The 24784-nt window shown below is 45.3% G+C and overlaps 1 protein-coding gene across 1 annotated transcript in view; it reads left to right on the plus strand.

Moving 5' to 3' along the window:
• Lama3 (laminin subunit alpha 3) overlaps window positions 1-24784 on the plus strand; it is a 252313-nt gene that overhangs the window by 11344 nt on the left and 216185 nt on the right. The window contains 1 exon segment of the mRNA XM_036204961.1: window positions 13001-13153. Coding sequence (XP_036060854.1) covers window positions 13001-13153 — 153 coding nt within the window.

Here is a 24784-nt window from a genome sequence, read left to right on the forward strand (position 1 = left end):
CTCTGCCAGTCCTGGAGTTAATTTTTCAAGGAGCCTGTTTTTATTGAGTATGACATCTGGAAACCAAGGGCTCTTCGTCCCCTGTCACTACCAGTGTGCTTTGCTTCCAGGCCCTCTCAGTGGCCAGGGTTTGGGAATAAATATATTAGCTGGCTCTCCTCTATATTTATACACATCTGCATTAGAGATGCAGTTGACTTTTAATTATTCATTTTACATTGACCTTGCTATATTTTTTTAATGGACTCTTTAGTATAATTCTTTGGTGTATATTTTGTATATTTTTCATCCCTTTCAATTCTTATGCCTTTAGTTCATCAACCCATCTCTTCACAAATTATGAAATGCTTACTATTCTATATTCTGAGGATGCAAAGAGCACCCAGGTACAAAGTTACCTATAGATGGTTAGTGCTTGCAAGGCCTAATTTCTTTAAAACTGCAGGGAAGCTCCTTCAGTGGCTTGTAACGTCATCTGTGTCTGAAGACGCTCTTCTTATGGCTGAGACCCCTGACAGCAGTAATTTAGACTTGAGTCTTAGTCTAACTCCCCCAGCTTCCTGATGTTGGAAAAAATGGTGTCGCATCATTTTCCTTACATCCAAAACAACACTAACAACTGTAGCTCGTGTGTGTGTGTGTGTGTGTGTGTGTGTGTGTGTGTGTGTGTGTGTGTGTGTGTGTGTGTGTGTGTGTGTGATCTCATGCTGGAAATAATAGGACCAGTTGTGGGAATCTCTTCTTCTACCATGCGGGTCCTGGGGACCAAACGTCAAATTCAGATGGCCAAGTTTGGTGACAAGCGCCCTTACTCACTGAGCCATCCTGCCGGTCCATAACATTCTTTTTCTGTGGCAATGTACACTGAGTTATGAACTGGATAGATTTGGTGTGCTGACTCATTCTCAGCAGCAAACACTTCTGAAGCCTTCTATTTATAGCAGTGTAACATTGTTTTGGAACATGTTAATGACTAGTTTAGACGCTATTTGAATCTAAAATCTAAAGGGTGTATTTTACATAGGATACAATGACATTTGGGGGGGTTAATTTTTAAAGCTAATTTAGGTAGCAATAATATATTTTTTCCAGATCACAATTTGTTTCTGGTTGTCATTTAGCTATTTCTGGGTCCATTTGCCCACTGAGAAAAGGACTTATTATTGGTTCCTGCGTATTGAAACCAGCGGTCTGAATGAAAGGGCATGCCTGGGGTATGGTGTCTGCGTGAACTCCTGGCTAGAGGCTGAGGAGAGTTTGAAATCTGCTTGACAGGGCTGCCTCTGCACGGGGCCTTTGCCTGCTTTGCAAGGAAGAGCTTCCAGGGCACCGATTGGAATTCTCATGCCAACAGGGTGGGCCTGCCCAGGGGAAGCCAGCTCATTGAGTCCAAAATGTCCTCCCAGTGTTCAGCCTTGTAAGCGTTACAATCTCTCATTGGTTCCACCAATGTCAGAAAACACATGTGGGATTAACCAATGGATGTCAGAAGTACGGGCTTTCCATGACTGTCTTCACCATGAGAAGGGCGAGAAGCTGGTTCCTCATGACTCCGATGTTGTCACTTCACAGTGCAAACTTTATAGGAAGGTATCAAGTAAAGGGCAGATGGGGAGAAGGAGAGGCAGGCAGATCATCAGGGCCTGCTTAATGTAAGATAGTGATTTAACACGTGATCATGAAGTACTTAGTGATGCTAGGCACTGTCTGAATGTACCTTACATATGTTGACTTCTTGCTTTAAAAAATAATCTGTATGTGTGTGTGTGTGTGTGCATGTATGTCACTGTGCATGTGTGCATGCATGTGTGTGCATTTGTGCCACTGTGCATGTGTGTTCAGCATTCAATTGTGCATGCAAGCCAGCAAAACACACACACACACACACACACACACACACACACACACACACACGTAATAGTGTAGAACAAAGTCTGGTCCTTTCACCTTTACATGCATTCTAGGGGATTGAACTTGGGCTGCCAGGCTTGTACTGCAAGCACCTATATCTAGTGAGCCACCCCACTTGTCTCTATGACCTCTTAGTCATCACAGTGACTTAGGAATCGATGAAGGAGCTTTGTTGGACATACTCATCTTACCAAAAAGGATTCCGAAGCACAGAGAAGGTAAGTGACATGTCTAAGACCACAGTGTTTGGTAAGCCAAGATTCAAACCCTGGTACGAAGGGTGGAGTCTGTACTCTACTCACTGTGCCACGCTTCTGTGCTATGCTATCACTGTGCAGGTAACCATGCTTCCTCAGAGCTCTAGCTGAGCTTTGCTGGAACCATCTCTGATTCCACATCACTTAGGAACTCTTTCCGTTCAAATCTCCTTCTGTGTTAGCTCACCAGTTCCTTGAGGGTGGAACTGCTTCTTACTGCTTGTGACGGTCTCTCTTGTGGCAGCTTGTCTTAGGTGCAATGTTCAAAGGGCAATGCCAGCCTAGGAGTTTCCTGCCAGGACAACAAATGCCCTGGTGGAAGCCTTGAAAAAGAAAAAAGAGTGTCAGCAAGCTGAGTTTTGTGAACTTTCCCTGGAGAGGTGTGGATGAACGTCTGCTCACTCCAGATAGGGCACCAATGAGAGACCAAAGTAATGACCCCACCAAGTTCAGTTGGGCGAGCCAATGAGTTTAGGAGTCTGCGCATAGAGCACAGGTGGTGACCCCCAAGCAGACACCCCACTGAAATGACACCCCAGCAGAGCTGATGACTTCCTCATAGCTGCAAAGATGGATCCCTCCCATCAGTTAGCCCCCAACCTCTACACACTGTCATACCTTCTGATGTCAGGAGCCCTAAGACCACGTGCAGAAGATGGCAGGAATCTGACATGAGGTCCTTCTTCCATGAGAACATCACCAGGCCTGCCCTTCTGACTTCTCATAACTACTCTTGAAGATAGTAATGTCTCAGGCGTGGCCTTGATTCATCAGTAAAGATGGATGTCTGGACTGGGCTTCTGGAAGCTGGAGGGGATACAGAAGGAGCTTTTTCTTTCAGGTTTCAGGAGGAGCACAGCCCTGTAGACATCTTGAGTTTGGGCTTCTCGGCCCGGAGAGAGACCACCCACTGCTGTTCTTGGTCAGCCTACAAGGGCTCTCTACATAGCAACTTCAGCTTCAAACCAGCTACCTAAAGAGCTCTTTGACCAGGATGGGAGGGCTCTGTCTTGAAGAGAGAGCAGAAGATGGGGTGCTGTATGAGGCTCTGCGGGGGATGAAGGCCACTTTTTTTTTTTGAGATGTTTGACTACTGCAGATGTGGTCCTTAGACAGAATGAGGCTGAACAGATGGCAGGGAATATTGACTTAGGAGTCTTCTTTATATGTGAGGTGCTCAGTAGACTGGCACACAGAGTAAGGGTTCAGGCCCGATTGGACCAGCTCACATAAACACCTGTGTACCGGCCTGGGCAATCTGTTTGGAGACTTTCTTACTGGGGGCTTTAGCTGAGGCACCTCATACACATCTCTATCAAGACTCCCTTTGTGTGGGATTAAATTAGTTGGCCAAAAGGAGTCCACAGACTCTAGAGGCCAGGAGTCCAAGATCCAACTGTTGTCCCAGGGAGTTCTCGTTGGGTCTCACTCCTTGGCTGCAGGGCGCTGTTTTCCCCTGGGCCTTTGCACACTATTCCCTCTGGACAAGTCTTTGTCCTAATCTCACTTACAAGGACACTGGCCTTAGGGACACCCACACAGTCTCGCTTTACCTTAATTATTCCCTTGAAGTGTCTTTCTCCAAATGCAGTCACATTCTGAGCTACTAAAGATTAGGTCTTTAACATATGAATTTTGGGACCCAGTTGAGCTCACCAGTGCCCCCACTTTCTTTTCCTACTTGACTTCTTAGCCTCTGCTCCTACTTCCTTCCATTTCCCTCCTGGGCTGAAGGAGGCCAAAAAAGCCTTTGGGGGGGCATCTTTGGGGGTGGGCCAACTCCTCCTGCCACCTGACCTTTGCATGGTGATATTCCATGGGGGGGAGATGACACAGTGGAACCCAGGGCACCAGCACCTACTTTTCTTCTTGGCCTCGGGTCACAGAAAATGAATGGTTGTGGTGGCTGCCTTCCTTACTCTGACTGACCAGTTTAACACCTGAAAGTGGACGGGGCTGGTGAAGTGTCTTTTGAGGTGATCTCTTCTTCCTCCCACCTGTAAAGTCCTGCCTGTACTATCCGGAGATAATGCTTATAGATGCACTTGTGTGTAATATTCATTTGCTTCCCTGTTTAATAAATATTTACTGACATCTTCTGTGAGTCAGGCATGTGGGATGGTAATAAAGAGCAGGTAAGACATTTCAAGACAAAGCAGGGATGGCCCCTGAGCTAACATACCATGGGGAGATGGTAACCATGAGTAAAATGGAATGATCACAGGTCATCGCTGAGCTGCGGAGAGGACATAGGAGTCCATGATAGAGACCAATGGCAAAAACCCAAGGTGTAAAGGGGAATCCAAGTATGAGGCAGGGAAAGTGAGTTACAGGTAGAGGAACAGCTGAGGTGGCAACATGAGGTAGGAACATGTCCTATATTTTCTAGGAGCTCAGTAAGCCTCACAGTCCCCAGATGTGATGTATTTTGAATATTTTCCTGAGTGAGATTGTGTAACTTCTCCAGAATTTCCAACCATCTCACCCTGGCTCTATGTGCATTTGTATTCTTTCTGGTCTTTGAAAGATTTAAGTAATAAAACTAAAGCTGGATGAATGGAAGTTTTGAGGGATTTGAGACAATGGGAACATAAATCAGAAAGGGTCTAATTATAAGATTAACGTAGTAATTGGAGATTGAGGGGGAGACTCTGATTTAAGAAAATGAGTCAGGCCAGGGTCTGACTGTTTCCCCCCCCACACATCCCACCCCCAGGATGAGGCCCTTTCTAGCTCTTAGCAGGCCAGTGATTGGTGTTTGAATGAATAGTCTACTAGGCAGACCCATTGTGGTCCACCCAGGCCTCCAACTGAGCTCTAATAAGGAAGGACTGCTTTGGGGCAGTGAGAGCACAGGCCTAGGAAACCCTTTTTGAATAGAAAAGAACCACACTGTAGAAGAAGCAAACTGTAACCAGGGTTACAACTTCTTTCTGATCTGGTCTTAATAAGCCTGAGCGGTCTTGGGGGACCAGGGAGATCTGGGTGAGTGTGAGAGGCACTTCTGGCCAGAGCAGCCAGCAGAGAAGTGAGGAGAGGGGAGCTGGCCCTGGGGAGGCCAAGAGCAGGCAGGTTTGTATGGTGGCAAAGCAAGCAATCCAGGTGACCTTAGTAACACAGCACATCTGTAATGTCCAGTCTGTCCCCGATGTGGTTTAGTCTATCGCTAAGCCACAACTTAACTTGTAGCTAATTGGTGCATGTCACCTTAACTTATTGATCATATCAGTGACTACTGAACACCTGCCTTGTGCCAGGTACTTAATTCTAGGTTTACGGTTGTGAACAATGTATCAGAGGTCCCTGACCTCAGGGTGTTTACTGTTCAAGAATTATCGTGAATCTAAATCGTTAGTGTTTGGACAGGATATAAATAGGTAAGAGAGTGCAGCACACCTACTCCTTGTTAGAGGAAACCTCTGAAAAGTTGGGCTCAGTGTGTTCCTTGGAGAAAGAGCAGCATGCATGGGCTGAGGTAGGCATAGCCACTGGAGAAACAGCATCAGTGTTGGGGAGAGGGGGTGAGGAGGTATAGTTGTTCATGTAAAGGTTTTGGACAGGCCAGAGAGATAGGATCTGGGTGCCTGGACCATAGATGGTGTCTCCATAGCCGCAGGAGGGAAGGCAGGCATGCTGGGCTCAGCACAGTCACAGGGAGGTTGTGGCTTAGGACCAAAGCAAGTTAAGTGGGTTCCTGCTTTGATAAGAAGGTAGGGAAAGAAGAGCATCGAGGAGCAGGGAGCATGTATGCAGCAATAACTCCAAGGAGACCAAGAGGGAAGATGGGCAGAAAGCGCCTTGGTGTAGAGAGCTACTGCTGGTCACAGACCAAGGCTAAACACATCTTTGTGCAACTGGCTGAGTCAGAATGTCAGGTAGGTGGTGCCCTTGTCACAGAATAGTCATCCTCCAGCCAAGGACAGACTGCTTCGACGTCTCAAGCCCAGATGCCTTTATCCAGTCTCCTCTCCCCTCCCCTGCTCCAGTGCCTAGCTTGAGTCAGCCCTTCCTAGGTTCCTCTCTTGGCTCCTGCCTTGGACAGACTGTTGCTTCTGTTTGTGCCTCTGACTCCCCAGTGCTTGTCTCTAGAAAACAAAACACACACTAGCAAAGTGCAGGGTGTGAAACCTGGCTTGCAGATGCCTCCTTTTGTCTCTGCTGTTGCCCATGCAGCGGCTCTGTGACCGTGGCATCAGGGGTCTCTGTGGTGCACCTGTGTGTATGAGTCCTGTTGCCTCTTACTCTCCAGACTCACAACCAGAAAAATCACTGGGGGGGGGGGGGTGGGGGTGCCTTTAAGGAATTCTGGTCCTGCTCTCACCAGGGATGTTGATTCGGTAAGACCAGTGCAGGATCTGCGTTTTCAAGAAGCATTCAGTTGGTCCCTGTGGCAATGTGCTCATGTACCAGAGCAGGGCACTTCATGTGGAGCATCACATTAACCCTCATGAGTACAGCATAAAACCGAAGGGTAACACACTTAAATAAAAAGAAAACAAAGCTTAGGGGGGTAAGTAATGCCACTAATGTTCCACAGCTGTAATTGTGAGGGTTGGGATTTGAACCTCTACCTGCTGAGGTTTGGATCTGAAATCCCTCCTGAAGGCCATGAGATAGTGGCTTGGCTGCCAGCTGATGGATTCTGGGGAAATGGGTAGATCAGGATGGGCTTTTGGGAGGTGATAGTTGTTCCTGAGAGGGTACTCAGCTGAAGGAGGCCTTGGGGTTGTGCTCTTAGTGATTGAGTATACTAGTGACTTTTCTTGTTGCTGTTATAAAATACCTAACCAAACAACAAACAAAACCTTAAGGAAGGAAGGAAGGAAGGAAGGAAGGAAGGAAGGAAGGAAGGAGGGAGGGAGGGAGGGAGGGAGGGAGGGAGGAAGGAAGAGAGGAAGGAAGGAAGAAGGAAGGAAGAAGGAAGGAAGGAAGGAAGGAAGGAAGGGTTAATTTAGTTTGGGGGTGCATCATCATGTCATGGAAAGCATGGTGCCAGAAACATAATGTGACGTCACATTGCCACAGAAGTCAGGAAGCAGAGAGAGGTGAATCCTGGTGCTCAGCTTGCCTTCTCCTTTCTATCCACTCTAAGACTCTAGCTCATGAAATGGTGCTATCAACACTTAGAGTGTATGATCATGTTACTGTTATATGACTCCAGCTCATGGACAGGGCTAGTATATGATCATGTTACTGTTATGATCCTTTTTCTGAGGAGATGAGATACAAATGTTTGTTCATCTCAGATAGGAACTGAAGACAGACCAAAGCAGTCATATCACCAAAGTTCAATTTGATGAGCCAGTGAGCTCGCTGTGTTACGGGAGTATGGGTGAAGGGTTACTTTACATGATCAAGGACTCCTTGAGGGCAGCTGTGCCACTGAGGCCCACCCCAGCATGGGTAACCCTTCTTGGGAGCTACAAATACCATCCCAATTAATCCAGTCTAGGAAGTCTGTCACAGACATGCCACCCCAGCATGAGTAACCCTTCCCCCTAGTTAATCCAGTCTAGGAAGTCCGTCACAGACATGCCCAGAGGTTTGTTTCCCAGGTCTTTCCAGATCCTGTCAAGTTGAAAATCCATAATCACCACCACAGGGATTCATCTTGTTTCCAGCCATTTCTCTTCCCCTGCTTCTTTCTTAGCTTCCTGGTCACCATGAGGTGAACAGCTTTTCTTCCTACCAGAGGCTCCACTCTGCCTTGTCTCAGGACCAAAGTGATGGGACCAGGTGACCAAGGACTGAGACCCCCCAAACAGTGAGCCAAAACTTTTCCTCCTTTTAGAGGAATTTCTCAAGTGGTTTGTCATAGCTACAGGAAAGCTCACGGACTCATCTGTTCTGCTCCAAAATATACACCTCTAAAATGAGCTAGAAAGATCCACACAGCCACCCTGTCTGGAGTTTGGACCAGGTGTGCACAGTTTTTGAATTACTCATTTGCATGTGCTTGTTTATTTTTTGTAAAGTTTTCCTTAAGTTCTAGACCCAACCTTGAGTCCCTTATTTTCTTTCCCATTCAAATGTTATAACCAGAAGCCTGGCACATAGGGAGGTAGCGTCCCAGCCTGAGCTGTGAAACGTGCAGGGCCACAGGGCTGTGGACTCTGCTGTAAAGTCGCCACTCACACCACACCATGCACACTTTCAGGAACATGACAGAGTGCTTGATTTAACAACTGTAACCACACCTGTGTGTTTTGGTGCCTCTCAAAGGGAGCGGGATCTTCCCAGAGGCAGTGGGATCTTCGCAGAGGCAGCCTTAGGTTTGGAATTGGCTCACTGCAGAAAATTCTCCACTTTAGGGCTGGCTTAGGTTTGAGCACTGGAGATACTTAGAAAATGATGCCAGGAGTGGAGCCCCTGGCAATGTGTATGCATGGCACATGATGGGGCTGTTGATGGATGAGTGTGGTTAGATGTTCCTCTTGCCAGGATTTCTGCACCTGATATGAGGGCAAACATGTAAACTGTTGCCAGGCAGGACTCCTTTCTGAGCTGGGCCTCTGGGCACATTTGGTGGTGGCAGGTACTTGGAAAAAAGCATAATTGCTGTTCCAATTCAGCCTCACATTCCATCCAAATCGGAGACAGGGCTCTTTGATGTAACCTGCAGAGTGGGTCAGTCAGGGAAGAGTATGCAGTCTTGGGTTGTAGGGAACATCTCTAGACCTCTGCGCAGACCTGGTTCCAGCATGTCCTAGCTGTGTGGCCTCAGGCAAGGCACTTTAACACTTTTTGACTTCATTTCTCCACCTTCAGGTTTCATGGCTTTTTATAAGCCCCAGAGTGTTGTAGATTCCAAGCAAGTATATTGTAGCTTCATGCTCCCAGCCTCCCACATGTCAATGCCATCTCTAGTCCAGCACTTTCTAGGAATATGTGATGGTCAAATGACTTCTCTGGTCTCTTAGCAACTTTCTTCAAGGGCAGATTCAACAATTAGTGTTATTTCTCTGAGTTCAGCCCAGTTCTGAGGCTCTAGGTTGTGAGCAATTTGGATAAATTGAGCAAAGGAATCTGTTCAAACTGAAAAACAAAAGTTCTGTTGGGGGTACTGTTGAAACCAGTGCCTATGTAATTAGAACCATACAGTGTTTGCATTGTGAATTCAGTGCAGAGTACGGCGTGCAAGAGGCTCTTGAGCCTAAGACGTCGTCAAGAGTGTGGGGAGCTAGCAGGGCCTAGACGTCCATCCATACGAAGAAGATGCTGCTGCTGAGCTACTGGATGAATGCTGGCCTATCTCCTGTGGACTACCAAGCTGGCTATTTATTTGAAGAGTCTTCTGTCCTTCCCTCCCTCCCTTTCTTTTAAACATTTATTATTGTGTGTGTGTGTGTGTGTGTGTGTGTGTGTGTGTGTGTGAATGTGTGAGTGATAGTTTAATACTAAAGTAAACATACATGAAATGCATGAACTTGCTACCAAAACCAAAAGCAGAACCTAAGCGATCGTGCATAAGGTAGCATATGCCCTGTCTTCGCTGTCGTCTCCAGCTACTTGACCCCACCCTGAACCCTTCATCAACTATTACTTCATTTCCTCCGGTTCCTTCTTTCCTTTTGTTTTGTTCTCTTTTTTGACACAGGGTCTCACTGTGCAGCCCAGGGTGGGCCTCAGACTCTCCTTGTGCCACAGTGTCAGGGTTTCTATTGCTGTGAGGCAACTCTTAAATGGAAAACATTTAATTTGGGCTCCCTTACAGTTTCAGAGGTTCAGTCCATTATCATCATGGCAGGCAGCACAGCAGTGTGCAGGCAGATGTGGTGCTGGAGAGCCCACCATCTGGCAGGCAACAGGAAGTTGAGGCACTGGGCTGTATCCCGAGCCTCGAAGCCCGCCCCCACAGTGACGCACTTCCTCCAACAAAGCCACACCTCCTAAGAGTGCCACTCCCTATGAGTTTATGGGGGCCAATTACGTTCAAACCACCACATACAGCTTCCTGGGTGCTGCAATTACAGGCATACACCTCCATGCCCTGCTACTTCTTTGAAATAGAGTTTTTATTATATCCACATATTTTCTAAAGAATAAAGGCTTTCATTGTGGGTTGCTTTTAATTTGAATGCTATTTTCACTAACATATTTCCAAGATCCTTGCTGAATCTCTTCATTTATTTACTGTTGTCCACACTTACAGAGTAGCTATGCCATTCTTGAATTATCTGCTTCCCTGGAGCCAGGCAGTTAGGTTAGTCTCGGGATTTTGCTCTTGTGAACAGGCTGCAATAAATATTCTTGCAGCTGATACCATCAAAAATGTGCAGGCCATTCTTTTTGAGTTCTGAGCTGAGGAGTTGTATCCCTGTGTTCCAAGTGTGAATCTCCTGCAGGAGTGATGCCAAAGCGGCGTCTCAAGTTTTTATACCAGTTCACACCTTCAGCACACCCTCTCTAATACTGCACCGCACTTTAAATCTGGGCAGCCTGAGTGTGTGTGAGATGCTATTGCATGTGGTCTGCTAGAACTGCTAACGGTGATGATGGGAGATACATTCTGAGTCTTTACTGCCTCCTCTGTGAGAGGCCTGTTTTTATTTTTGCCCATTTTTTAACTGTTTGTAGTTCTTTTGATGCTGTGAAAGGATTTGGTGTATGTTTTAGAGATTTAGGACTATTCTGTTACGTGTTCAATTATGATTCTCCTGAGTATAATAACAACAACATATTATTAACAACAATAACAACAACAACATACTCCAAATCAATAGCAAAAACTTCCTCCCACGAGGAAAGCCCTTGCTGCTCAAGCCTGGCAACTTGAGTTTGATTCCTGGAATCTATGTAAAGTTGGAAGGAGAACCAATTGTCTAGGGCTGTCCTCTGGCCTACACACACACACACACACACACACACACACACACACACACACACTCACATGCACACACACACATGCATACATGTATGTACACACATGCACACACACGATTAATACCAGTAATAATAATTTTTAGAAAACCTTTAAAATCCCTGAGAAGTTGCTGATGGGATCATTATTCTGCTGACCTTCTACACTATATGACATCTTGGCCGAAGGGGCAGGGCGCAGAGCAAGCCAGCACAACCTGTGGCCTCATGAACTGATCCAGGGCCTCATATCTCCAAGGTTCTGCTTCTGAGTCCTAGAAGTGTCTTTTTTTTTTATTAAATAAGTTTTTTTTTTAAAAGATTTATTTATTTATTACATATACAGTGTTCTATCTATATACCAGAAGAGGGCACCAGATCTCATTATAGATGGTTGTGAGCCACCATGTGGTTGCTGGGGATTGAGCTGGGGATTGAACTCGGGACCCCTGGAAGAACAACCAGTGCTCTTAACCTCTGAGCCATCTCTTCAGCCCCTCTAGAAGTGTCTTTATGTAATATCCAAAGATAAACATCTGCACAGACAGCTTAGCACATAGGAAGGGGCAGTTGTACACTGCACAAAAACATTTTGTACATGAGCATATTTGGCTCCATACCAGAGCCAAGCTTTTCTCTGAACGTTTGAGAATTATTGTTAGGGGTTGAGGATTTAGCTCAGTGGTAGAGTGCTTGCCTAGCAAGCGCAAGGCCCTGGGTTCAGTCCTCAGCTCCGGAAAAAGAAACAAAAAGAAAAAGAAAAAGAAAAGAAAGAGAGAATTATTGAAAATGCTGGAAGAGCTACCCATTTGCTGCAGCATGTTTCTGAGCAGATGGTGAGCATAACTTTGCCCCTTTACCTTCCTTCTCTTTCAGGCTGCTTATACGCTGGGCTCACTTAGTTTGGGAGTAGAATAGTTCAGTCTCTGAGGTCCATCCCTGGTGAGGAAGCAGGACTCTTTGAGCTGGGCAATGTCGGGAGGCAGAGGCAGAGGCAGGTGGATCTCTGTGAGTTCAAGGCCAGCCTGGTCTACAAAGTGAGTTCCAGCACAGCCAGTACTACACAGAGAAACCTCGTCTCAAAAAACCAACGTGTGTGTGTGTGTGTGTGTGTGTGTGTGTGTGTGTTCCAAACACAACGAAGGCCAAGACTCAGCTCTTTGGCTAGTAAATAGCTGTTAAACTTCTACATTGAAAAGTACAAAGTAGAACAAAACAAAAATCAAAACCATCTGCCTGCCAAAGAGAGCAGCTCATTTAGGGGTTGGCTATTCTAACCCCAGGTAAAAACACTCCACTTTACCAACTAAATGAGCTGCTTCTCACTCTGGCACTTATAACCTCATCTCGCCATTGATCTCTGAAGTCTCCTTCAGTGCTTAGGTCAGTAGGGACCAGCTGGCCCCTGTCTTTGCTCATGTTGGCTGTTGAACGTGGAACACTTTCTTGTCTGAGGCTAAAGACCATTTACCAGAGATCTCTTCTCCACTCTCTCCAGACAGTCCACAGTGGACTGGGCTCTGCCTTAGACCTCGGCATCCAGTGCTCTGCAGAGGTGCCTGCTGGATCCTAGGCTTCCCTGGAGCTTGTAGGTACACTTAGCGCCTCTGCTGGGATGGTGATAGGGAATCAATCCTCTTTGCACCCAGTGCCTCACATAGAACTTCTAAGATGGGGATTTAGAGTCCAGTGGGTTTGTTAAGGAGAAAAATCTTTGCATGTCCAATACAGAAAGCTTCTTGTAGAGCATTGTGTGGGTCGAGGTACACAGAGCTATGATGGATGGACAGAAGGAAACAACCCGAGCTACAGGTAACATGGTTTCACACCAAGTGCAAAGAAGACGCCTGCCTGATTACGGTCTACAGCATCTGTAAGCTAGTAGACAGCAGTCTTGGTTTGACCATTTCTTTTGCTAAACTGATGCAAAAACATTCCTTGAAATGTTTAAAAAGACCTTTTCTCCTCCTCAGGGCCAGTTCTGTGACTATTGTAATTCTGAGGATTCCAGGAAGGCACATCCAGCCACTCATGCGATTGATGGATCTGAACGTTGGTGGCAAAGTCCCCCTCTCTCTTCTGGCATACAGTACAACGAAGTCAACCTCACCTTGGATCTGGGTCAGGTGAGTTTTGCTTTTGAGTGGAATGGGATATTGGTTTGTATCACTGTTTCTGTGATGATTTCTGACATGAAAAATGTATTGTCAAAAATAAACTTTAGTTTTAACCCATTCATTGTTTTCAACCCATGACATGATATTTGCTTCCTTTAAAACCCAGACCAGCATGAGTCACCTTGTCTATTAATTAGGTTTAAAACACAGTGGTAGAGATCAGAGAGATGGCTCAGTTGGTAAAGTGCTTGCTGCACACATATGAGGACCTGAGTTCAGTCCCTTAGAATCAATATAAAAGCCAGGCATGGTGGCAGGCTGCAACCCCAGTGCTGGGGAGGTGGAGACAGGAAAAGCCCTAGGGTTTGCTGACCAGCCAGCCTTGTCAAATCAGTGAGCTCCGGGTTCAGTGAGAGACCCTGTCTCAGAGAAGAAGATGGAGAATGATTGAGGAAGAGACTCAGTGTTGACCTCTTGCCTCCATACACAAGAGCACATATGTGTATACATACCCTCACACATACACCTACATAATATGCATAAACATATAGTTGTGAATATTATAAAATATTCTTTATTATTATTTTAATTGTGTCATAATGCAAACATAGGGTTATCATTTTTACCATTTAAGTGTATTGTTCAGTGGCATTTGCTACCCTGACAATGCTGGACCAACAACATCACTGTCCACAGTCCACATCTCTTTATCTTGTACAGCAGAAACTCCCCACCAGGTCCTTCCTCCCTCTCTCCTGTAATCCAGGCAGCCATTGTGCTACTTTCTGGGGACTGATATCTTTAGGAATCTCACATAAGTGAAATATAAAACTTGCCTTTTTTTTTTTTTTTTTTTTTTTTTTTTTTTTTTTTTGGTCTAACCTAAGCTTTCAAGCTTTTGTACCATGTGCCAACATTTCCTTCCTCCTCCAGGCTGAATGAATAGCATTCCATGTATCTCTATCTGCCTTTGTGTGTCCCCATTGATGGACACTTGGGTTTCTTCCAGCTTTGGGCTATTGTGAATAGTGCCATCAAATACATGGGTGTGGTGATTATATTTTTATTGCATTCTTCTTCCTGGAAATTCTGAATCACTGAACAATGAATACCATAATTTGGAGCCTTATTTGGCCAACTGGTCCACAGGGAGGCAAGCTTGAGGTCTGTCCTGTGTAGGCTACAGGGGTCCCAAGATGGATGCCCCTGGTGCATATAACATAAGTCAATCCCCTTGCCCTTGAGCACAGGCAGCATTGTGACTGTCATAGATGTGACTCCCATACTTAGGTGGCATCATATGACAAGCATGAGGAATTTTTGTGAACGCATTTATGGTCCCATAAACCAGTTGATTCAAATGGGAAGGTTTTCTCTGATGAGTAGAGTTTCCAATAGGATTGCCCCTTCTGAGGGGAGACTTTTGACCTTTGAGAGACTCCCCTACTAGCCTGAAAGGCAAACACTGTGAGGTTGTGTACTTCCCCTGGAGACAACCATGGGGCAAGGATCTGAAAGTAGGTTCCCAAAGCTGAAGGTGGCCCCAGCCAACAGCCGACAGAGCGGTATCCAGCTGACAGTTTGATTGCACTTTTGATCTTAAGCAGAAAGAACTTGGCCAAGCTGTGCCTGACTCTTAGCCAGTACTTTGAGATAATAAATGTGTTATTTCAAGACATTAAGCTTAAGGTACTTGGTTATGCCCAAGCAGAAAATGAATACAACTTATTCTCCCTGAGGAAGTTCACACTCTTCCCTTTAACACGTATTTTTTACAAGTATGCATTGGGATGTATCCTAAACGTATACATAGTAAACTCACGTAGTGTGTTTGAAACTGAAAAGGGCAATGGAGGACTGAAAAAGCCAAGTAGGCTGAAGTGTTGTGTGTCAGAGCAGAGGTTACTGTGAAGGTAAAGCTGAAGCAGAGTTCTGAAGCATGTGAAGGGCTTTGTCATGCACATAGATGCCTGTAGAACAGATCCTAATTGGCCTTGTTAATAATAACCCGGAGTCAGATATCAGGGTGAAAGCTGAAAGATCAGAGATGCAGAACAGCCAGCCACTAGTTCTTACCTCTATGAATTCTCAGCCTGAAAGGGAGATGAGCCCCTGTCTCCTCCCACCTTATATTCCTCTCTCCACCCAGCCATATCACTTCCTGTCTCCACCTCCCTAGTGCTGGGTTTAAAGTCATGTTTGTTTCTCATTTAGACTGGATCAATCTTGTGTAGACCAGGCTGGCCTTGAACACACAGAGATCAGTCTGCCTCTGCCTCCCCAGTGCTGGGATTAAAGATGTGTGCCACCACTGTCTGGCCTCTACGGTTATCTAGTGGCTAGCTCTGCCCTTTGATTTTCAGGCAAGCTTTATTTGTTAAAGTACAAACAAATTATTGCCACAGATGCGTGTCACCCAGACAAAGGGAACAGCTCTCCTAAACCCCTAGGACAGAGTTTATATGAGAAGCAGAAGGGCAGCGTGGAGGCCAGAATGAGGAAGAAGGAGGTGGCAGCGGGAGAAGAAGTGGAGGAGGAACAAGCCACAGGTGACTGGAAAATGAAGCGAGAGTCAGTTGGGGGTTTTGAGTCTAGGCTGGACACTCTCGCTGTGTATCTTAAAGTCATCTCTTTGGGTGTTCTGTAGAGGCGTATAAGGAGTTGGGAGGGAGGAAGATAACCATAGCCCATGAGGAAGATGCTGGTAGCAGCCATGGAAGCGAGTGATGGGATGATAAAGCTGCTGCGATGTCATAGTGGATTGCAGGGGAGTTAGAGAAAGGGAGGACTCAGGGATGACTCCCTAGACCCTTGAGCACCACTGTTGACAGAAACATCTGTGGGAAGACCGCACATCTGGTTCTGTGGGTCTAGAGGGCTGTCTGGGGGAGAAGTAGAACTTGAACGTAGATTCCTTTAGTCTTAACCTGTGCTGGCTTCTCCCATGCAGCTTCTTGAGTCTGTTGATTTAATCTGTCCATCTGCTTTGGACATTTCAAGCCATTATTTCATTGAATAATTCTCAGTATTTTTCTCTGGGATTCTGACAACAAATGTTAGCTTTAAAATTTTTTTTTTGTGTGTGTATGTATGTTGGTGTGAGTGTTTACCACATGTGTGCAGGTGTCTGCAGAGGTCAGACCCTCCCCCTCAGGAGCTGGAGTCACATGCTGCTGTGAGACACTGGACATGGGTGCTGGGAACTAAACGTGAGTCCTCTAGGAGAGCAGCAAGCCCTGACTGCAGAGCTGACTCACCAGCCCCAAATGTTAGCTCTTTTGTTCTCCAGCTCCCTGGTGCTGTGTTCTTCTTTACTTTCCAGTTGATGTTTTCCTTTGTTCCCCCAGCTGGAAGAGTTTGTATTGTCCTGACTTCAAGTCCACAGATTATTTTGTATTTTACCCCAATTACATTCCCAGGCCCACAGAGAAAGTTTGAACTTTGCCTCCCGTGGTTGTCAGCTCCCTTTTCTACTTGTTCTTCTTTGTATGTTTTATTTATTCATGGGGTTTTTTGTTTGTTTGTTTCAGAGCACTTATGATCATTTATTGGAGCATTTTATGATTGTTAAGAATTTCTCGATTTATCATATGATTAATTGTCTCATTGTCTTTTCAAGTTGTGATTTTTCTTGTTGTGATGAATACTTCCAGCTGGATTCTAGTTCTTTTGAAAATGATGTTAGAAGACCACTCTAGGCTCTAAAAGCCTTCTGTCTTAGCCAACTGTCTACTGTGGTGTGGTCCTGCTGCCCTTGTGAGCTCTGGTTTCAGTCATAGTTTTCAGAGTTCTTGCAGTACAGTTTGTCTGTGTTGTTCACCCGGTACGTAAGTCTCCAGTGTGGTACTGTCTTTAGGAGCAGAACGGGTTTCTCTCACCAACTCAGTAGAGGACACAAGGCATTGGGCATTTGGGGGCAGAGGCTGCTTCTCCCAGACCACTGCCCGAGACTGCTGGTGAGAAATTGAGAACATAAAGATGGATTGAACTGTGAAGTTGAATGAAAGTCAGAAGAGGACCAAGGGCTGAGTCCTGCGACTCACCAACACTGAGAAGTCGGAGAGAAGGGAGGAATCAGTCAGGAAGGTTGGCCTGGGTCAACAAATGATGGGGGAAGTCAAACATGAGAAAGAGCGGGAAAAGGAGGTTTGCAAGTCAACACAACAATGAGCAGTAAAACACGGGCAAAAGATCCAAGTATAATCAGCACTCCAAAAAGATATACATGTGATCATCAAGTCCTCAAAAGCAGGCTTAGCATCATTAGTCACCAGGAAAATACAAATCAAAACATAATAAAGGGCAGGAGAAATGGGATGTCAGTTACAAACAAGTACTGCTTGCTCCTCCAGAGAAGTTCCCAGCACCCACGTCAGGCAGCTCACAACTACCTGTAACTCCAGTTTAGAGGATCTGAAGCCCTTTTTCCTGCCTCCATGGGCACTTGTGTTCATATGCACATGCCTCCTCCCACATAATTAAAGATAAAGCAAATCTAAAAATATAACTATCATTGTAATAAGATACTACTTGATATTGATTTAGATTGTTATAATAAAATTTTTGATAGTAACAAGTGTTGATGAGGCTGTGAAGAAACTGGAACACATCGCTGGTAGAAATACAACATGATGTAGCTGCTTTGGAAACAGTTGGCAATTCCTCACAAAGTTAAGCACAGAGTGAACATATGACTCAGTGGTTTCACTTGTAATTTGTGCCCAAGAGAAATGAGCACATGTACCCACAGAAACCTCATCAGCTGTCACTGTAGCACTGTTCGTAACAGCTAAAAGTGGAAGCCACTCGAAGGTCTGTCAACTGATGAACGAGTAAACCAGCCACGTCGTATCCACACAATGAATTGTTATCCAACAATAAGAGTTGTAAAACCTCCATGAAAGCTTCATGAGCAAAACATCATGGTGTGTAAAGGAAGCCAGGTAAGAGGCCATGAGCTCCAGCTCGTGTGAAATGTGGAGAGGCAGCTCTAGGGAGAGAAACCTTAGCTTGGTGCCTGCTTGGGCTGGGCCTTCTGGAGAAAGTTGGAGAATGGCTGCTAATAGGTCTAAAATAGAAATGTGGTTTGTGAAGAAAAGCATCGTTCAGCGGCAGCTCCTGCACAGTGAGCACCGTGCATGAGAGGGGAAGAACCACAGCTGCCAGCGCAACTCTGTTAGATGTTGTCAACACTTATGCAAAACTCACACCAGTGCTGTTCTGACGAACATGCTGTTCTTGTCGCTGTTGTGTGCAGAGCACAGCTCACCTATAATGTACTGCTAGAAAGAACTGGATAAAGATGTTTACTCTTCCCTGACAATCGAAAGATACTGAGGTTTCTTAGAATGTCATTGTCATTTGGGGTGGGCCCAGTGTTATGATAGAAGGCCCCTCAGCCTCCTTACTCTCTGTCTTGATGTTCAGGCTGCTCCTGACAGTATCTCCCCATCCATTTGCATGTGATTTAATTCACAGAGATCCATCATGGGTCAAAGGCTGTAGAATGCTGATTCAGTTGTGAATTAGTTTTCTTTCCAAAGAGCTAACCTGAAGCTTAATTCAGGTTTTATCAGTAATGACCAAGATTTACCTATTGTCCCTTTTTTTTTTTTTCAAATGAGAAAAGGTCTAGTTATGTAGTCCATTCAGCCTAGGACTCAGTATCTTCTTGCCTTAGCCTCCCATATGCTAGGACTACAGGCATATATCAGTACAAATCATGTCACTTTTTTTTTGACACTGGGAATTGAACTCAGGGTCTGAACTATGCTGGGCAAATGCTCTACCAGTGGGCTGCATGCCTAACCTTTATTATGTCACTTTTTACCTGAGGCTTTCTGTAACAGGGAATTTTAACCCATCAAAATGATTCTCACCAAACATAACCATACCAGTTATACTTACAGCTTTTTTAAAGGCCATTTTTAAAAGACTTGCTTTTCAAAGCACCCCTTTGATGTGCTAAAGAACCCCTAATTAAGACACTTAAATTCAGAAAACACCAACATAGGAACAAGTTAGTAATTTGCTGGTGTCTGACAGATATCAGTCATAACATGCATATTCATGAAGGCTCTATGTCCACCCACCTCTTGGCTGGCCAGGAGCAGCTTTGTACAGTGGGTGGCTATGTGGTCTACAGTCAGCCTGCCCCAGCCTGTACCTCACATCCTGCTGACTTGCTGGGTGGCCTTTCACAACACATGAGATAGCTGCTCTATGCCTCAGTTCCCTTGTTTATAAACCCAGGCAACAACAGGACTATTGAGGTTTAGTGAGTTAATGGCTTCATTTCCAGACCTCTTTGGGATAGTGGTAATATTTAATTTTTTATTTAACAAAATTGTGGGAGTCTGCCAGAGTCCCGCTCTGACCTGCTCCGACCTATTGAAAAGTTCTTAAGTGGAGGAGAGAGAATGAAGAAATATTAGGTAGAAAGATAGACCTAGATGACAAGGAGAAAGACAGAGACACAGGATAGCTTTGGGAGGGCCTGGGTCAATACCCAGCCGGGCTTGGCATTTATTTAAAAGGGCTCTTTATATCAATGCCAAGGGGAGCAGTAAAAGACATCCTGCCCTTGCAAGATCAAAGCACACCACACAGCCAAGTATAGACCCTTCAAACACCTGGTAAGCACACCCGTGGTCAAATCATCCCATATGAGCAAGCTCAGATTCTCTGACCTTGAGTAAGTTTTCACTAGGAAGCCTCTGTGGGTCTCCACACAAAATGAAGTGAATTTCAATTATTAAAAAGAATAGACTCATAACTTTTGTGACTCAAAAAGACTAAAAATGCTCTTTGTTTAAGATCTGGAAAAGTAATATAAATTACACCAGACTGAACACATTTCCTCTCTCTTTTATGTTGGCACAGTGTGGTATGTCCAGAAGCGTGTGCTGTCATGTACAACTCATATTTTATGCTTCATTGATATGATCTATTTTCTTAACCATAAAAATGTCATCAAGAGGCCAGATTTCACTATTTAAAAGTCATATTAATGTCTTAGAATTAGGGAAGTGTGAATTTTGATGCATGATTGGGAAATAAAATGGATCACTGACTTGTCTCGACCAAATCACATTTTCTCAACTTGCTAAAAAGTGAAGTTTGTCTGTGAAGAACTGGAGTCAGTTTGACAGCTTATGTTGTCAGGGACTGGTGGATCTCTCTGCCGCCTTCAGAACTAGCCAGTGACTCATCCTCTCCCTCCCCACCATGTGTGCATGTTTTCTGTAAAACAATATTTTAAATTCTTTTGACAATTTTATATGCATATAGGACATATTATGTCCAACTCAAGTCTCCCTCCCACTGTCCCTGCTGGTTGGTGACTTTTCACTGTGTTTTTCCTAAGTTAGTATCTTCAGGTCAATCTTCAAGTCAGATCTTCAGCTTTGCCCTCCCTGACTGGACAGTTCTGTGATCTGCTGAAGTTGTGGTGTTTCCTCAGGTTTTGAAAGTTCATCTCATTGTATGCTATTCATGAGTTTCAGGCTATAAATCCAGCTAGAACTCTGTATCTTATGGGAAGCATTATATCATCTTACCAGCTATAATCAGTTTGATTTTACATTTAAAGTGAAATGCAGTGTTTGGCTATTGCAAGCAGAGTCTTGGAGGCTCAGGGACATTTGTGTCTTCCAGGTGCCCTGGTGGGCATGTCTGTGGGAGGTAGGAGGGAGTCTTGGTGTTATACACATGGGCTTCATGCAAGTGAGTCTTACTATAAACTCCTATCACTCACTTGCCTGTCCCCTTAGGTTGGGGTCTAAGGATATATGTAGAGTACATGAGGGGGTTCCTCCATGCTGCCTGAAATAAGGGGAGCTTGTATGTTGTGAAGAATTGGCTGTCCATCAGGATGGAGAGAGTGTCTAGGAACCACAGGGAGCAAGCTGTACCTGTTATTTGGGAATTCCGCTCAAGAAGACTCTTAAGGCTTTTCTGTACCTGTTATGTAACTTGTTACTACTATGTGAAGATAAAACAGAATGAAATAAACCCTGTCCCTGCCCTCAAATTGGACCCCTGCATGGATGCAGCGCCATCTGAAGGTGAACAATGCCTGGTTTCGACCTCATCAAAAACAAAAAGGGTTCCTTAGCAACTGTCCAGACTGTGGCTTCAGGAAGCTGGGGAGTGTCGTCTTTTATTCCCTATGATGTTCCTTTCTCACCTAACATCTTGTTCAGTGTTTAGCCTACAGCAGATGCGCAGTAAGGTTTTGCAGTTTGTGTAGTGTGAACAAAGGGTGAATCTGGATCAGTTGTCCTTTGTCAGGGTACAGAAGCGAAGAGAGGAAGCAGGTTGCTGTGAGATGGAATCTCTGCATGGAGCAGGCCTGTTTTAGCTCCACAAATAGAGGACTGGTTCCACCTATGACACTGGGTCATATGCAACATATTTTAACTATTCAGTAGCAATAACAAAATTAGAAAACATAGATTATATTTGGAACAACTTGCTATTAATAAATATGCAATGAAATCACCACAAGGGTGTTTCTAGCACAGAGGGAAGGTTTACCCATACATGGGTCAGTGCCTTCCATGTTCCTCTAGTTCTCTCTCCTTACCCCACCTGTTACTATTCTTACATTTGTGGGTCTGGGAATGGAATGTAGGACCTCATACATGCTAGACAAATGCTCCACTACCTACTACTTGCCATTTAGTACGCCCTGGTGCCTTCCTCCCTGGCTGACCTTGGACTGTTTATGTAGCTGAGAATGAGTTTGAACTTCTCTGATCCAGCTCCCTCCACCTTCCAAGTACAGGTACAAGTTACAGGTGTGGGGATCGAGTGGAATGAGCCCAGAGCTTCGTGTGTGGAAAGCAAGCATTCTAGCAGACAGCCGCGTCCTCTGCCCTTGTCTTGCTTCTGAAACTCTCTGGAGCCTGGCTTCTCTCCACTCTCGCTGTGCTGGCCTGACTCAGCTCTTGACAGCTCCTTTCACAGTGGGTTCACCAGTCTTCACTTATTTCCAGCTTCCGCTCCCACCTCACCTTGTTTTGCAGTTGGCGGAAGGTCAGAATCCCTCTGGGTGAGATGAGAAGTTGGCCATCTTTCAAGGGTCCACCTACCATATGATCCTGGCTTCTAAGGAGAAGACAAGACCAGAGCAGGCCAGTCAGGCACACCTTGATTAGCATTTTCTAGTCACTTTCTTTCCTCTGGTTTCAGAATAACGGCCAGTTTCTTGACAAGACTTCTGAGCCCTTCAGAGCCTAGCCGCTTACCTCTTCTCCACTCCTCCCACCCCCAGTTTTACGTTTTTAGAGATGGTGCAGCTCCGGCTGATCACAAACATGCAGTCCTCCTGCCTCAGCTTCCTAAGTGCTTACATCATAGGTAGCCACAATGTCTGTCTGCCAACTTCTTGGTGGCACCCTCTCCTGCAGACTGTTCCATGCCAGTAGAGGCTTAGCCATGCTCCTCAAGCATTCTGTGTTGTCTCTTCCTCTGAGCCATTTTCTGGTACAGTTCACAGTCCTCAGAATGCCTGCCTGCCTGGTCTGGCTGCCTTCTTCCCAAGATAGCCCAGTGTCGCTGCTCAACACTGCCCCTGGCTGCTGCCCTCCACTCAGAGCTGTGTTACAAAGGGCATGTGAACCCCGAGCTTGAGGCCAGGGGCTGTGCAAGCAAGGGTCTTTTTAATCCATAGGACTGAGAAGTCTTGGGCTGTGTGTGCCATTTTCCCAGCAAACGTTGAATCATGCCACTGTAAATTCCAAAACTTCTTTTCCTATTTTTCATTTGATGCCATGTTTTCCTGCAATTGCGGATTATTTGATTGGCAAGGTCTCTAGAACATTTTTATTTCTTTTTCCTTCTAACTTGCACCACAAATACAGCAGATAAATATGTTTTCTGTCCCAACCGTCAGGGGCTGTGAGCAGACAGCATGCGCCTCGGAAACACGCGCAGGGATAAAAGCTGGACTAGGAAGAATCAACACTGGGGGATGAAGCGCTTCCTTCTGGAATTTTCTCTCAGTCTCTACATCGGGAAATTAATGTGATAAAGTGACTAGTGGGGGCCACTGGGACATACTTGGTGATTTACCAGAAAGCCCTGGCGCCCACAGCTAGGACTGTGCCTTTGGTCACCTTTCAGACAAGGCCATTGTAAAGTCAGAGGGTTTTTCTGTCCAGAGAGGTGAGAGCCAGGCTGTGGTGGCACATGGGGAAGCCTGCAGTCCAAGCTCCTGGCGGCTGAGGCAGCCCAGGTCTTGCAGGCTCTTACAGGGTAGCAAATACCTAGGACCGTGGTTCATGCTGAGAAGAGAAAGCTAAACAGAAACTATGTCTTAGTGCGTTAAAAGAAAAAGGTTAATCCTATTTCTATACAATTTTTTGTCTTTTTTTTTTTTTTTTTAATTCAGAGCTGAGGACTGAACCCAGGGCCTTGCGCTTGCTAGGCAAGCACTCTACCACTGAGCTAAATCCCTAGCCACCTATTTCTATACAATTGAGAAAATATATACAAGCAGCTAGGGAACTGGCAAGGAAGGAAGGACATGTAGATTATTTTTATTTGCAAATGAAATCACTCTATTCTAATCAATTCACAAATAAAGACATCACAGAGCAGGTTTCAGGAAGCTACTTAAACATTTGCCCAGTTCCAAATCTCAGTGAATTTCCATGCAGTTACAATGGCCCTGCTGGAGCTGCGAAACTTTGGTTAACAGGTTTTACACTTTTACCAGTAATTACATTTTTATTCACTTTTCTGCCATGTGGGGAAAAAAAAACCAACTATGATGGAGTTGAAACTAGCAGAATAATAGTTCTATGCCCTCTTTCATGACTCACATGCCTTTTGCCTACATTCCATCCTTTTCTGCAGGGTGGCCTTGCCCCTCACCTATGAAGAAGTTACTGCCTTTTCCCCTCCCCTTTCCCTCCTCTTACCAACTCTCCTCTTTAAAAATATTTCAATTATACTTTTACTTTTTTCATGTGTATCTGTGTGTGGGCACATGTGTAGCAGTCAGAAGACAACTTGTGGGCATTAGTTCTTTGTAGATGGAAGTTTTTTTGTGTCCTGCCTGGTCCAGCTGCTCCGTCCCAAGTAAACACACAGAAGCTTATATTAATTACAAACTGGATGGCCTATGGCTCAGGCTTCTTGCTAGCTCTTTTAGCTTAAATTAACCCATTTCTATTAATCTTTATGTTGCTATGTGGCTGTGGTTTGCTGGCATCTTGTTGCTCCTTGGGCAGTGGACGGCATCTCCTCCACTTCACCTTTCTCCTCTGTCTCTCTCCTTGGATTCTCCACCTGCCTCTAAGCCACCTTCCCACAGGCCAATGCAACTTTATTTATTAGCCAATGGGAGCAACACATATTCACAGTGTACAGAAAGACATTTCCAGCAGCTCTTTCTTTCTACCACATGGATCCTGGGGATCAGACTCAGGTCGCTAGGACTGGAGCCAAGTGCTGGTCCCCACTGAATCATTTTTCTGGCTTGTGTCTCCTCCTTTGGAGACGGGGTATTGGTGAAATTATTAAGGCCACTCCACGTAGTTAAAAGGGAGGTTTATTTTGTGGAGTAACTTACAAATGAAGGGGTAGGTTGCAGGGTCTGGCAAAGGTATAGCGCAGTCCGGCGGTGTTCTC

Source organism: Onychomys torridus, chromosome 13, assembly GCF_903995425.1.
Source record: "Onychomys torridus chromosome 13, mOncTor1.1, whole genome shotgun sequence".
Lineage (NCBI taxonomy): Eukaryota > Metazoa > Chordata > Mammalia > Rodentia > Cricetidae > Onychomys > Onychomys torridus.